This window comes from Cebus imitator, unplaced genomic scaffold, assembly GCF_001604975.1.
Source record: "Cebus imitator isolate Cc_AM_T3 unplaced genomic scaffold, Cebus_imitator-1.0 Scaffold444, whole genome shotgun sequence".
Classification (NCBI taxonomy): Eukaryota; Metazoa; Chordata; class Mammalia; order Primates; family Cebidae; genus Cebus; species Cebus imitator.
Window position 1 is genome coordinate 566465 of NW_016107759.1, and position 14736 is coordinate 581200.

General features: G+C 50.4%; 1 protein-coding gene across 2 annotated transcripts in view; it reads left to right on the forward strand.

The window, feature by feature from the left end:
* Positions 1–14736, forward strand: part of RAB11FIP3 (RAB11 family interacting protein 3) — a 113103-nt gene that overhangs the window by 82015 nt on the left and 16352 nt on the right. The window contains exons 6-8 of one of the 2 annotated variants that reach the window (XM_017510881.2): positions 1934–2068; positions 9046–9081; positions 13508–13601. In XM_017510881.2, the coding sequence (XP_017366370.1) occupies positions 1934–2068; positions 9046–9081; positions 13508–13601 (265 nt within the window). The remainder of the gene's footprint in view (positions 1–1933; positions 2069–9045; positions 9082–13507; positions 13602–14736) is intronic. The other variant, XM_017510882.2, reaches the window with a different exon arrangement.

A 14736-nucleotide genomic window follows, 5' to 3' on the forward strand; every position in this document is an offset into this window, starting at 1 on the left:
ATGGGAGTCTCGACCTTTTGCCTGATCTGGAGTGTAGTGGTGTGATCTTGGCTCTCTGCAACCTCTACCTCCTGGGCTCAAGCAATTCTCCTGCCTCAGCCTCCTGAGTAGTTGGGATTACAGGCGCTCACCACCATGCCCTGCTTGTTTTTTGTACTTTTAGTAGAAATTGGGTTTCATTTTGTTGGCCAGGCTGGTCTCAAACTTCTGACCTTGTGATCCTCCTACCTTGGCCTCCCAAAGCACTGGGATTACAGGCGCGAGCCACCACGCCTGGCCGAGGCCGTCTCTTTAAGCAGCCGAAAGAGTCCTTCCTTGCCCACTGCCCACCTGCTGTTACTGAGGCCCAGAGGCGCAGGGAAGGTGGGTGGAGGGCAGTGCAGGAGGGGCCACTCCTTATGCTGAGCACCTTGTCTGCCCACAGGGTCCCCCTCTCATTCCCCATGTGCCCTCCCCAAGCCGCCCCTCAGCCCTGGGTGTGGGGTCCCCTGCACAGGTATCCTATGTGCTGGTTGGTCCCGGCGAGCGCCCTGGGAGAGTTGTGCGTGTGTGAGGCATCGCAGGTGGTCCTCAGAGGCACTGCGCGTTCCTCTCCCAGCGCATGGTGTCAGGACAAGGGCCAGAAGACTGGACGTTTCTGAACTCTGTGTCTCTGTGCTTGGTAATCATCTCTTCCTGCAGCATTTAGTTTGTCCCTGTTTCTTGTTCAGTGTTTTCATTGTTGCCTGTTTAAGGTGTAATGTCTATGCTACGTTGTATGTGTCACTTTTCACCTTTCTTTAACTTGAGCTTCCACATGGTTTCCCATAGTCCCTGGGTCCCAGTGCCCGAGATGAGACTGCCTTTGCACCTTTGCCTGCCCGTCACCCCCTGCCAGTGCCCAAGAAGCCCATGGAGGTGAAGTCACAGGGAGAGTAGCTAGCGCACCACCATGAAATGGAACACTGAGCTTTTTTGTGTTTTTTAAAAACGGGGTTTCACCATGTTGGTCAACCTGGTTTTGAACTGCCGACCCCAGGTGATTCACTGGCCTTGGCCTCCAAAGTGCTTGGATTACAGGCGTGAGCCACCACGCCCAGCCAGAACACTGAGTTTTAACACATGTCGTTTTTTTTTTTAATTTTTGTTTTTATTTTTTGAGGCAGGATCTCACTCTATTGCCCAGGCTGCAGTGGCGTAAGCACCGCTCATTGCAGCTTCAATCTCCCTGGGCTCACATGATCCTCCCATCTCAGGCTCCTGAGTAGCTGGGACTACAGGTGTCAGCTACCACGCCAGGCTAATTTTTGTATTATTTTGTAGAAACAGGGTCTCACTGTTGCCCAGGTTGGTCTCAAACTCCTGAGCTCAAGTGATCCACCCACCTAGGTCTCCCACATTGCTGGAATTATAAGCATGAGCTACCTATGGTGCCCGACTTTAATGCACATTTTAAAAATGACACAAGTATTGTAGATGTACCATTCATGCGTAGCTTTTGCTAGAGGTGGTTTTTGGAGTAATCATAAACAGCACACTGAGTAAAAGTGTACCTGGAGACATGCTTTGCCGCCACATTCACGTGTTTTTGCCAAAAGAGAAAGCAGTGTGATTGTTTACCTTCTTGTTAAAGAAGGGTTTTTGATTTTGGAGGATGCTCTCAGGCTGCTCCTGCTTTGTTCTTGGTGCCTGACCCAGAGGAGCAGGTGTGTGCAGGGCCCCCTGCTGCTCCAGCCGGTGCCTGTCCTGGGTGCCTGGTGGCAGCTGAGGGTTGTGGGCTCACTGTGTTCTAAAGGCAAGAGCCAGAACAGTCCACAGCCCATTCTCTCACCACGTGCTTTTGTTCCGCACCGTGTCCTGTCCTGTCCTGTCCTGTCCTCAGCCCCTTGTGCAGAGTCACAGATGGCCCCATGGGTCCCCACCCTCTCCTGAACGGATGCTTCTGTCTCTCTAGCACTGACCCTCTTGCCGCAAAGCTGCACAGCATCCTCACTGATGAGGCGTTTGAGTTTTACTGTAGCCAGTGCCACAAACAAATCAACCGCCTTGAGGATCTTTCCGCCCGCCTGAGTGATCTTGAAATGAATAGGTAACTGACCAGTGCCTGGCCTTGCTGTCTGTTTCCAGGGTGCGGGGGACTGGTGATGCCCACAGCCCCCTCTAGGGCCTGACCGGACTCCAGTGCTTCCTGAGGACTGGCCTGGTTGCCCCGAGGCGACCAGGAGCCACTCAGGCCACGGGACTCTCCCTGTGGCCCCGCCTCTTTCCCTGCATGCGTGGGCCGCCAGGGCCCCGCCTCCTCCCCTGCATGCCTTGGGCCGCCAGGGCCCCGCCTCCTCCCCTGCATGCCTTGGGCCGCCAGGGCCCCGCCTCCTCTCATGCATGCGCAGCCCAGGCCGCTGCTTGTCTTGGTGGGAGGGTGATGAGCCTTTGCAAGCAGTACTGTCCTGTGTCTGAAAGAGGATACTTTCTGCATTTTACTAAAAGATTTCTTTCATTGAGCTCATGAGACAGAGTTGGGAAATGTAAAAATTTGGTCTTTAAGAACAGATGTATAAACAGCTTTCAGGAATGTTAGTTTAAGTGGGGTTTTGTATACTCACAGTGAGTGTGTCAGGGAGCTCCATCCCTGTGTCTCGGCAGGGGAGCTCCTGTGGCTGACTCCCCATGGCTAACCTCCAGTTACAGAGACATTTTTGGGTGGTTTGCACATATTGATGTGCCTGTTAGGGATCTTGTTGATTTCGCTTGCGGTAAAGCCTTTGGGGAAACCCCTGGGTAGGCAGCTCTCAAGGAGGGTCTGGAGAAGCGATGGGCCACTTTGGAGCTCTCCACAGCAGCCCCAGCCTAGCAGAGGAGGTGAGTGAGCAGGCAGGCTCATGCTGGAGATCTGGGCCAGCTTCCTGAAGAACGGGCCTTGGCCAATTGGGAGGGTTTGTAAAGGCGAGCTATCCTGATAGCTCCAGCATGTTTAGGGGTCTGTGTGAAACTGCTGACCTGTCTTGAGCCTGCCCCTGCCCCCAGGGGGCTCCTGCCAAGGCCTTGGTGGTAGGCGCTCACTGCTCACAGCCTTATTGAGGCTTCTGTCCTGCCTCTAGTTCCATTTCCAGCGCAACTTAACTCTTCTTATGTTCCACGAAATGCTTCGAAACACAGGGCCTCCAGCCAGTGCCCATTCAGATGGGAGGGTAGGGGTGGCACCCAGGCCTGATGGCCATTCTGGAGCACCAGGGGGTCTTGGCAGCATGAGGAGAAAGCGGAAATGCTCTTTGAAGAGGGCCTTCCTGGGAGACTTGAGGCCATCCAGAATCTGGTGATGATTACAAAGATCCACTACCCTCAATTTTAGGGGAAATCAGTTCTGGTTTGCTGTATGTGTTCAGCTGGGGTTCAGGGCTCGAGGATGAAGGCTCAGCCTGGTTGGTGAGGGACCATTTGTTCCTCCCACACAGAGACCTGCCCTCCCACCCACTGATAAGTTGAGTTCAAGCCTATCATCTCCGTATGTGAAAGTAAACCTGAAGACCCAGGTCTCATCTCTCATTCTCTGAAGATTTTTGACACAGAAGTGATTTATTCCCACATTCGGAACTAGTTCCAAGATTGCCATGGTCACCTCTGCTGGGCTTTGTGGGGGCAAAGAAGGGACTAGGGTGTAGCTAAGTACAACCGGCACGTCCTGTGGTGCCTCATGTACAAGTTCTACCACCCCTTTTCCTGAGACTCAATGAAGTGGGCCAGGCACAGTGGCTCACGCCTGTAATCTCAGCACTTTAGGAGGCTGAGACAGGCAGATCACTTGAGGCCAGGAGTTTGAGAGCAGCCTGGCCAACATGACAAAACTATGTCTCTATTAAAAATATAAAAATTAGCCAGGCGCGATGGTGCATGCTTGTAGTTCCAGCTGCTTGGGAGGCTGAGATGGTGAGATGGGAGGTTCACTTGAACCCAGGAGGTAGAGGCTGCTGTGAGCCAAGAGTGCACCACAGCACTCCAGCCTGGGCAACAGAGCCAAACTCTAACTGAAAAAAAAACAAACAAAGAAACTACCAAGTGGTTAACATGCTGTTCAATTCAACACGATCGGGACACACAACTGCCCGTCAGAAAGTTCTCCCCATAATACTCAGTGGAGAAGATGTGAATCTTGCCTTTCGGTTTCCATGGAATTTCCTGAAAGTAAACTTAACTTGGTCATGCTTTGTGGGCGACAAGAGGTGATTTAGTCCAGCTCACCTCTGGAAGCTTTGATGTCAGATACAGTGTCCAGTGGTAAACCTCAAAACAGGCCCACAACTGTTGCATTTTCCAGGTACCCTGGAGCCTCTAAAAACACTTTATTTTGTGGAAACTAAGACATGTGCTGTACCTGGAGGTATATTTTCAAATTGTAAACGCTGCTGGGCTGCCAGTCCAGGCCCTGAGAGTCAGTAGGTAAATTGAAAGATGAGTCTGTCCTGTCCTATTAGTGCTAGGGAGTCTCAAAAATAATAGGATAAAATTAGATTTCTATTAAGGCTGGGCAGGGCAGCTCACACCTGTAATCCCAGTGCTTTTGGAGGCCACGGTGGGCAGATCACTTGAACCCAGGAGTTGTAGACCAGCCTGGCCAACATGGTGGAACCCCGTCTCTACTAGAAATACAAAAATTAGCTAGGCAGGGTGGCACATGCCTGTAATTCCAGCGACTCAGGTAGCTGAGGCATGAGAATCACTTGAATCCAGGAGGTGGACGTTGCAGTGAGCCAAGATTGTAACACTGCACTCCAGGCTGGGCAACACAGTGAGACTCCTTCTCAAAAAGAAAACATTTTTTAAAAAACAGCTGTATTAGAATATATATTATTAGCCTCCAGTCAGGAAAGGAGAGTTACACAGTAATTTGAACAGGGAAAGTTTAATACAAAGAATGAGCTGGGTGTGGTGGTGCGCGTGTCTGTTATCCCAGTGCTTTGGGAGCCTGAGGCGGGAGGATCACATGACTCGGAGGTGGAGGCTGCAGTGAGCTGTGGTTGCACCACTGCACTTCAGCCTGGGCCACAGAGAGAGACCCTGTCTCTAAAAAAAGATAATAATACAAACAAACAGCCGGATGCAGTGGCTCATGCCTGTAAGCCCAGCACTTTGGGAGGCTGACGCAGGCGGATCATGAGGTCAGGAGATCGAGACCATCCTGGCTAACACAGTGAAAACCTGCCTCTATTAAAAATACAAAAAATTAGCCACATGGTCGCTTGTGTCTGTAATCCCAGCTACTCGGGAGGCTGAGGCAGAAGAATTGCCTGAACCCGGGAGTTGGAGGTTGCAGTGAGCCAAGATTGTACCACTGCACTCCAGCCTGGGCGACAAAGCAAGAATCTGTCTCAAAAAAAAAAAAAAATAGGCCGGGCGTGGTGGCTCACACCTATAATCCAAGCACTTTGGAGGCCAAGGTGGGCAGATCACCTGAGGTCGGGAGTTCAAGACCAGCCTGACCAACAGGGTGAAACCCCATCTTTAAAAAAATAAAGCCTGATGGAGAAAGACTGTGTTCCATTAGCAGAAGCAGGCTTTAAAAAGTGGATGATAAGAAACTTCTGGGAATTAAAAGAACTTGTTCTAACCCAATGCAAAGAAACTAAGAACTTTGAAAAAAGGTTTGACGAAATGTTAACAATAACACACAATTTAGAGAGGAATATAAGTGAATTAATGGAGTTGAAAAACAACACGAGAACTTCGCGAACTATGCACAAGTTTTAACAGCCGAATTGATCAAGCAGAAGAAAAGATATCAGAGGTCAAAGACCAACTTAATCAAATGAAACAAAAAGACAAGATTAGAGAAGAAAGGATAAAAAAGAACGAGCAAAGTCTCCAGGAAATATGGGACTATGTGAAAAGACCTAATCTACACTTGATAGGTGTACCTGAATGTGACAAAGAGAATCAATCCAAGCTGGAAAATACGCTTCAGGATACTATTCAGGAAAACTTTCCCAACCTAGCAAGGCAGGACAATATTCAACTCCAGGTAATACAGAGAACACCACAAAGATATTCCTCAAGAAGACCAACCTCAAGGCACATAATCGCCAGAATTCACCAGGGTTGAATTGAAAGAGAAAATACGGAGGGCAGCCAGAGAGAAAGGTCAGGTTACCCATAAAGGGAGGCCTGTCGGGCTCACAGCAGATCTCTCAGCGGAAACCCTACAAGACAGAAGAGAGTGGGGGCCAATATTCAACATCCTTAAAGAAAAGAACTTTCAACCCAGAATTTTACATCCAGCCAAACTAAACTTCATAAACGAAGGAAAAATAAAATCTTTTGTGAGCAGGCAAGCACTCAGAGATTTCATCACCACCAGGCCTGCTTTACAAGAGCTTCTGAAAGAACCACTACACATAGAAAGGAACAACCAGTATCAGCCTTTTTAAAAAAATACCAAAAAATAAAAAACATCAACATAATTAAGAACTTGCATCAATTAATGGGCAAAACAGCCAGCTAGCATTAAATGGCAGTATCAAACTCACATATATTGTTATTAATTCTAAATTTATTTATTTATTTATTTTGAGTTGGAGTTTTGCTCTTGTTACCCAGGCTGGAGTGCAATGGCGCAATCTCGGCTCACCGCAACCTCCGCCTCCTGGGTTCAGGCAATTCTCCTGCCTCAGCCTCCTGAGTAGCTGGGATTACAGGCACGCGCCACCAGGCCCAGCTGATTTTTTGTATTTTTAGTAGAGATGGGGTTTCACCATGTTGACCAGGATGGTCTCGATCTCTTGACCTCGTGATCCACCCGCCTCGGCCTCCCAAAGTGCTGGGATTACAGGCGTGAGCCACCGCGCCCGGCCTTAATTCTAAATTTAAATCAACTAAATCCCCCAATCCAAAGACAGAGACAGGCAAAAAAAAGCCAAGACCCATTGGTATGCTACATCCAGACCCATCTCACATGCAAGGATACACAAAGACTCAAAACAAAGGGATGGAGAAAAATTTACCAACCAAATGGAGCGCAAAAATAAATAAATAGAAAGCAGGAGTTGCAATTTTTGCTGATAAAATAGACGTTAAAGCAACAAAGATCAAAAGAAGCAAAGAAGGATATTACATAATAAAAGGATCAATGTAACAAGAAGAGCTAAAGATCCTAAATATATACGCACCCAATACAGGAATACCCAGATATATAAGACTTATCAAGAGACTTGGACTCCCACACAATAATAGTGGGAGACTTCAACTTTAATATTTGACAGATCAATGAGACAGAAAGTTAACATCGATAGTCAGGACTTGAACTCAGATCTGGAACAAGTAGACTTAATTAACATTTATAGAACTCTCCACTTTAAATACACAAAATATACACTCCTATCAGTACTACATCACACCTATTTACAGGTTTAAATGAAATATTGGCTGGCTGCTTGTTAATTATTTTCTTTCCTCTTTTTTTTTTTTTTCCATGCCTCTATTATTAAACACAATTAAGGCATACCCATTTTTAGACTGCATTCTACCCCGGGCAATAAAGCAGCACCCCTGTTTTCTCTCCCTCTTCCTCTTCCTCTTTCTTCCTCTCCTTCATTCTTTTTTTTTTCTTTTTCTTTTTTTTTTTAATTTCTCTTTCTTTCTTTCTCTTTCTAAAAAAAAAAAAAAATTGGATAGAGCATCTAGAGCTCTCTGTCCTCAGACCTTCCATCTCATTCTTATGGGAAAAAATAAATAAATAAAATAAAATAAAAATAAATAATAAAAAAAATAATACAAACAAAAAAATTTAAAAATCATTAGGGAAACAAAAAGAATGACTTTCACAGGCATTTGGAGTAATGAGGCACTGGCTAGGATGAGTAAAAGAACTCTGCAGAGCATAGCGACAGCAGCCACAGGTGCAGCCGCCGGGCCCCCAGCTGTAGCCACTGCCACCCAGGGCTGAGGTCTGCGGTGGGTGAGACCACTGTGCTGTAAGGCTTGTGGGGAACCTGCCTCCTGGCTGCCAGGAAAGCTTTTCTCTTGCAGGACGCTTGGCAGAGGCACTCAGTAGAGCACAGTTACCTGAGGGGAGTCTGGCCACTGGCTGCAGTGGGCAGGACGCTCCCTGGAGTGGGTGCCAGGGAGGCTGCATGTGTTGGAGGGCCCTGCAGAAAGTGGTCAGATCCAGGAGGCAAACTGCTTCCTGCTGTGCTCGTTCCACGGCTCCCTCTGCTACACAGAGGAAGAGCCTGCTAAGGGCCCAGCTCTGCTTCTACCAGGCAGGTAAAAAGGTTGGACTTGGAGCTGGGGGTCCCTACATTAACAGCTGGCACAGGAGCTGACTCCTTCAGGAGATTTTTCTGCCTGACCTTAGAAAGAATATCATAAGTGTTTTTCAGACAAGTAAACTGAAGAGAGATGTGGCTTTTGAGTTTCAGTTCTCAGGCCCCAGGGGACGTGTGTCTTCTTGCAGGCTGAGGCTAATAGTTTAGCAGCTAGATTGGAAATTACAACTATGGACCTCAGAAATGAGAGAGAAGGTAAGTTTGGCCCATGTGCCACTGCAGATGTTTAAATCAGACAGATGATGTGTACTTGGCCACATTTACTGCCCTGAAATGGCAGTGGGAAAAGCTTCCAAACTGATGCCTGGGCAGGCGCTCTGAGCCTGACGCATCAGTGTCGAGGTTGAAGCCAGAGGCAAACTCTACTGTTATGGCGGGGCCTGGGTCACTTTTCACATGGGGGCCTCCAAAGGCCAAGAGTTTGGGGGTAATTTGGCTTCAGAAGCATTGGGACAGGTTGGCCAGCTGGCAGGACCAGGTGTGGTGCTGGCCCCTCAATTGCGGTCTGGAGTGGGTGCATCTGGAAGCCTCTTTGGGGCTGGAGTAATGAGCGGTGTGCAGCCCCACCCGGCACTGCCCATGTCCTTGCTGTCTTGCTGAGTGAGCGTTTGTGCATGGGCTTGCCTGGGGGGCCCTGCATGCCAGGAGCGCCACTGAAAGACCGCCGCCCTGTATGTCCAAGGCCTGAGTTTCCTGCTTCCTCCTGCTCCTCTCTAACACAGTTTTCCTGTTTATTTTGTTTTCTGCACAGTCCGACAAAGCGGCTCTCCAGCAAGAAGGTGGCAAGGTAGGTGGGTCCTACTGAAAAACGTTCTTCTGAAGTGGATTATTAATCATAGTTTAAAAAAAAAAAACAGTTTAGAAAATGTTCTTTTCCATGAAATTTCTTAAACTCCTGCAAGTTACTTTTCATGGCTTTGAGCTGAACCTTCAGCCTCCTGAGAGGGGTGTTGGGAAAGGGTTTCCAAGTCTGTGAATTTGGACCCGGATTTGTGACCAGGAGGTACATGTCAGAAGCTTTTGGTGCTGGGCCTGTTCTGTGCTCACTGCAAGATCTGGAAGGGGCCAGATTTCCAAATGTCTGCTCTAGGTTGGCTCTAAGGTGGCGAGACCCAGTGAGGAGCCTGGCTTCTCAAAGCTGGGTCTGGGCAGCTCCCCAAGGTGAGTTGAAGGTGAGGGCGGGGCCTGACTCCAATTCCTAAAGACTGTTTCTTCATTTTTCAGCTATGCGTAGATCTGTTGGCTTCCTGCTGTAAAGATGGCAAAGGAACAAAGATGTTCCTTTGTTTTGGGGGTTGGATTCTGTAGCACCCTGGCCCCTTCTTCCCACTTGTTTGTTTTCTCCATTTTTTGTCCAGCACATCTTTCTGTAGCTTCTTGAGAAAAGGGATGCCTAGAAGATAAACTTGAGACTGCATTGGTTTGGACTGTGAGTGTGGATAGTTTTCTGGTAAGATTTTGAAGGCATTGCTCATCTTCTAGAGCTGGAGTTGCTACCATGAAGTTGAACCTTTCTGACTTGGTTTCTTTGTGATCAGCCTGGGCAACATAGTGAAACCCTGTCTCTAGGAAAAAATAAAAATAAAGAAAAATAGACAAGGTCTTGCCATGTTGCCCAGGCTGTAGTGCATTGGCTGTTCACAGGTGCAGCCATAGCTCACGATAGCCCCAGACTTCCTGGGCTCATGTGATCATCCCACCTCAGCCTCCCAAAGTTCTGAGACTACGGATTTGAGCCACCACATCCAGCCAAGGACGGAAACCTTTTGTTTTCCGTTTTCTTTTATTTTGAGACATTGCCTTGCTCTGTCAACCGGGCCAAAGTACCATGGCACAATCACAGCTCACTGCAGCCTGTACCTCCCAGGCTTGCTCCATCCTCCCAAGTACCTGGGACTACAGGTGTGCATTGCCATGCCCGGCTAGTCTTTTAATTTTTAGTAGAGATGGATTTTCACTATGTTGCCCAGGCTGGTTTTAAACTCCTGGGCGTAAGCGATCCTCCCACCTTGGCCTCCCAAAGTGCTGGGATCACAGGCATGAGCTGTCACACCTGGTCAAGGATGGAAACTTTTTCTTTTCGTTTCTCTTCTCTTCTCTTTTTGAGACAGTCTTGCTCTGTCACCCAGGCTGCAGTGCAGTGATGTGATCACTGCTCACTACAGTCTTGACCTCCCAGACCTCCCAGCTCAGACAGTCCTTCCGCCTCAGCCTCCTGAGCAGCCGGGACCACAGGCGCATGCCACCATGCCTAGATAATTTGTGGAGACAGGGGTTTTACTCAGTTGCCCAGACTGGTCTTGAACTCCTGGGCTTAAGCAGTCCCCCACCTCTGCCTCCCGGAGTGCTGGGATTACAGGTGTGAGCCACATGCACCCCACCTGTTTTCCATTTTCTATCTTAGAGGCTGGGGGCTAGAGGAAGCAGAGGTGAACGTCATCATGCATCTTTTTCTAACCACCTTCCTGCTCACCCCTCTTAGAAAAGCATTGAGCTCTTAGGTATGTGACATGAACTCTACCTACACTTCTGTTACCACTTCAGCATCACCTCCCTTCTCATTTCATCAAGTCTTTTTTTTTTGTTTTTTTTTTTTGGAGACGGAGTTTCGCTCTTGTTACCCAGGCTGGAGTGCAATGGCGCGATCTCGGCTCACCGCAACCTCCGCCTCCTGGGTTCAAGCAATTCTCCTGCCTCAGCCTCCTGAGTAGCTGGGATTACAGGCACGCACCACCATGCCCAGCTAATGTTTTTTGTAGTTTTAGTAGAGACGGGGTTTCACCATGTTGACCAGGATGGTCTCGATTTCTTGACCTCGTGATCCACCCGCCTCGGCCTCCCAAAGTGCTGGGATTACAAGCGTGAGCCACCGCGCCCGGCCTTTTTCATCAAGTCTTTCACTCCAGACAGGCTGCAGCTGGTGACACGAAAGGCCAGTCAAGGCCAGCTGGAGCATCTCCTTGTGGCCTTCCATGCCTAGGATGGGGTGCAGCCTGCAGCTGGCTGTCACGGCTTGTGTCAGAAATACCCTTTAAAATTTAGGGTTTCCTTCATGGATACCCTTCAGTATAAAAAAAGCCCAATCTGCAGTTATGTGTAGTTAGAGTTTATAAAAAGAGGCATATTGTGCAGTATATATGTCTGTCCACATGTAAATATATATAATGTAACATATATATATTTTTTGCTGTTTTGCCCCAAATGGGCCACAAGAGGCTAAAGCACAAAAGAACCATGGTGATTGGCTTCTCACAGTTCTCAGCCCTTCTCACTGCACTGTTGCTGCGATGGTGGGTCCTGCGGCAGCTGTTACAGCCCCCGGGCCTGCTGCGTTGCTAAGCTCTCAGCCTGGCTCCTCCCCGACTGTGAGATAGAAGGGGTTTTCTCCAGTCTGCCATGTGTGCAGGGATAGGGCTTCGGGAAGAGCGGACTCCATCAGGGCAGGAGGAAGGGCTCAAAGCAGGCCTGTGGCCCTGGGTGGGAGGCCTCAGGGACCCCCGTACCTCCTGGCTCACTGACCAGGCTTGACCTACTATACTGCCCTTTGGGGCAGATCAGGCTTTTTCACAGCTCCCTTTCGGGGTGGGGGAGAGTCCTCCCAAGTGAGAGTGGGGTGTAGCTGGAGAGTCCCTCTTTCTGGGGGATTTAAATAAGCGAGGACCCTCTGCCTCACGCTGGTGGCCATGTGTGGTGGCTGCACACTGGGTGCCTGGGGATGGCTGGGCCTCCCATCCCTGAGTCAGCCCCAGGAGCACCTGCACCTCTAGGACAGCTGAGAAGTGCTGACAGGCCCCAGGCTGCGGCCTCTCCTCAGGATGGGCTCTGGGACGCAGCGTCCTGCCTGGAGTGGCTCATGTCTGGGGGCAAGGCCGTGGGTGTTGAAGAGCCGCGACTGGCCAAGAGCATGATGTCTGTCGGCAGCAGCTTTTGAGAAGTTGTTGAAATCCGCCGAGTCCCCAAAGGGCACTCGTGTGTCCCAGCTGGTGCGCGTTCACAGGGTTTGTGGTCTCCAGGGGTGAAGATGCCCTTCCTTTTTCCCTCTCAGAGCATTTATGGGGAAAAAAATGGAAACGTTCAAGCTTAGTTGATACTGAAAAGCAAATCGAACTTCATACACTTGATAGACATTTTCAGGGCAAAAATATTAGCATTTTATTGAATTCTTACTCTGCCGTGTTTCTAGCCAAGCTGTTTGTGTGCCTGACCTTGGTTAAACCTCACATTACCTCTAGTTCCCCATTTCATAGGCAAGGAAGGCTCAGGAGAGGGTCAGTGCTTTCTCAGGGTCACACGGCTCAGTACTGAGGCTCCCAGGATGTATAAAGAACTCAACACGCCACTTTGCTGTTGGCACTTATGTGCAGTGTTCCTTTTCTGTACTCCCAGCAAGTTAGGGTTGGTGCAGATTCACTGCAGGTAATCTGGCCATGTGGTGATCATGAGCACCCGTTTACTGCACACCTAAGTTCACGCTCCCTGGAGAAGCTTCTGCCCCAGGGCCACAGCCTGTGGGCCTTTGGATCCACACAGGACCACAGGGCTGAGTGTCCCTGAGCCTGGCCTGGGTAGTACCTGGCATGGCGTACAGGGCTGCGGGTGCGTCGACAGGAGCTATTGCCACAGAGGACACTGCGTCTGGTGCCTTCCTGGACTTGGTTGGACCAGGTTCCCAGTGTGTCCTTGAGGGTGACACTGAGGGAGACTTCTGGGATCCACACCTTTCCTAGGACCCTCACCGTTCCTGCCACGGAGAGCACCTGTGAAAGTCCAAGATCAAGAATGTGCATGTGGGAGGTGTATGCAGGTCGAGGTCCTTAGCTGATATCTCACAGGCCTCTGGTAGAGACGAGATTGTTCACGTCTCCTCGAAGAAGGGCACCATGTTTTATTGTACCCGAGTACAAAGTCCTCTCTGCTGTTCACTGGCTGGGACTGCGGTCGTGTTCTGTCGGGCTCCAAAGAGCGCCTGGAGGACTCTGAGGCCACAGAGCACGGGCTGCTTGCTCCCAGCCCCTGGCACAGATGTCCGGCCTGGGACCCCCACTGTACGTAGTGTTTTAATTGGAAGGAGACCACCGACCAGGACAGGGGGAGGACCTGTCCCCCACGATGCTGCTGCCTGCTTTTCAGATTGACCTGGAAGTGCTCCTGCTGACAGAGCTTGTCCTGTGGCTTTTCCCTTTCTTCCCTCTGCTGTTGTGCCTTTTCCGTAGGTACCTGCACCAGTCAGGGGCCCTGACCATGGAGGCCCTGGAGGACCCTTCGCCCGAGCTCCTGGAGAGCCCAGAGGAGGACATTGCTGACAAGGTAGGCCCTGGAGGGCTGGGCAGGTGGCAACTGGGGGATTTAGAACACACCACGCCTGAGGGCCTTTGCAGATACCCCAGGACAGCACAGCCGGAGGTGGCCCCATGTCATCCGGGGCTCCCCAGACCCTCCATCCAGTGCCGATGCTGTGGCACATTTCCCCAGGGGAACTTGTGGCCGTGTGATAAGGAGCCATCCTATTTGCGCAAAGGGCCAGCTGGGAGCAGTGGACCGGGCCGTGAGAGTCAGGGCCCTTGGGTATCCCGCCCTGCTGTGTCTGAGTCAGGTCTGGGGACACCTGGACATTCGGTCCACCAGGCCCATGGAGACAGCATCTGGGGCAATCACAATTTGGGAGAAGAGTGCTGGCCCTGCAGTGACTGCAGAGCCAGCACTGAGGAATGGGCCTCTCCTGGGGAATGAATGCAATGATTGACAGCAGCCAGGGCAAGGCAGCCTTGCCCTACTGGAGCTGCTCTTCAGCTGGATGCGGTGGCTCACGCCCGACTTTGGGAGGCCGAGGCGGGCAAATTACTTGAGGTCAGGAATTTGAGACCAGCCCGGCCAACATGGTGAAACCATGTCTCTACTACTGAAAATACAAGTTAGCCGGGCGTGGTGGTGCACACCTGTAGTCCCAGCTACTGGGGAGGCTGAGGCAGGAGAATCACTTGAACCTGTGAGGTGGAGGTTGCAGTGAGCTGAGATTGTGCCATTGCACCCCAGCCTAGGCGACAGAGCAAGACTCCTTTTTAAAAAAAAGAAAAAAAAAAAGACCCGTTTTTCAAGGACCAGTCTGACCCTCAGGAGAAGGGGAGGGTAAAGAAGCACCCACTTCATGTCCTCCTGCAACCCCTCAACTCCTCCTGTGCCCCCCTCATTTTCTCCACCCTCTCCTGTACCCCCACCTCCTCTACCCTTCGGCTCCCCCAGCACCCCCTTACCTCCTCCTGCACTCCAGTCTCCTCCTCCTGTACCCCCTCGCCTCCTCCTGTACCCCTGCCTCCTCCTACACCCCACCACCTCCTGCACCCCCTCACCTCCCCCGTACCCTCTCACCTCCTGCTGTACCACCACCTCCTCTTGAACTCCCTCACCTCCTCCTGTACTCCCCCACCACCTCCTGAACCCCGTC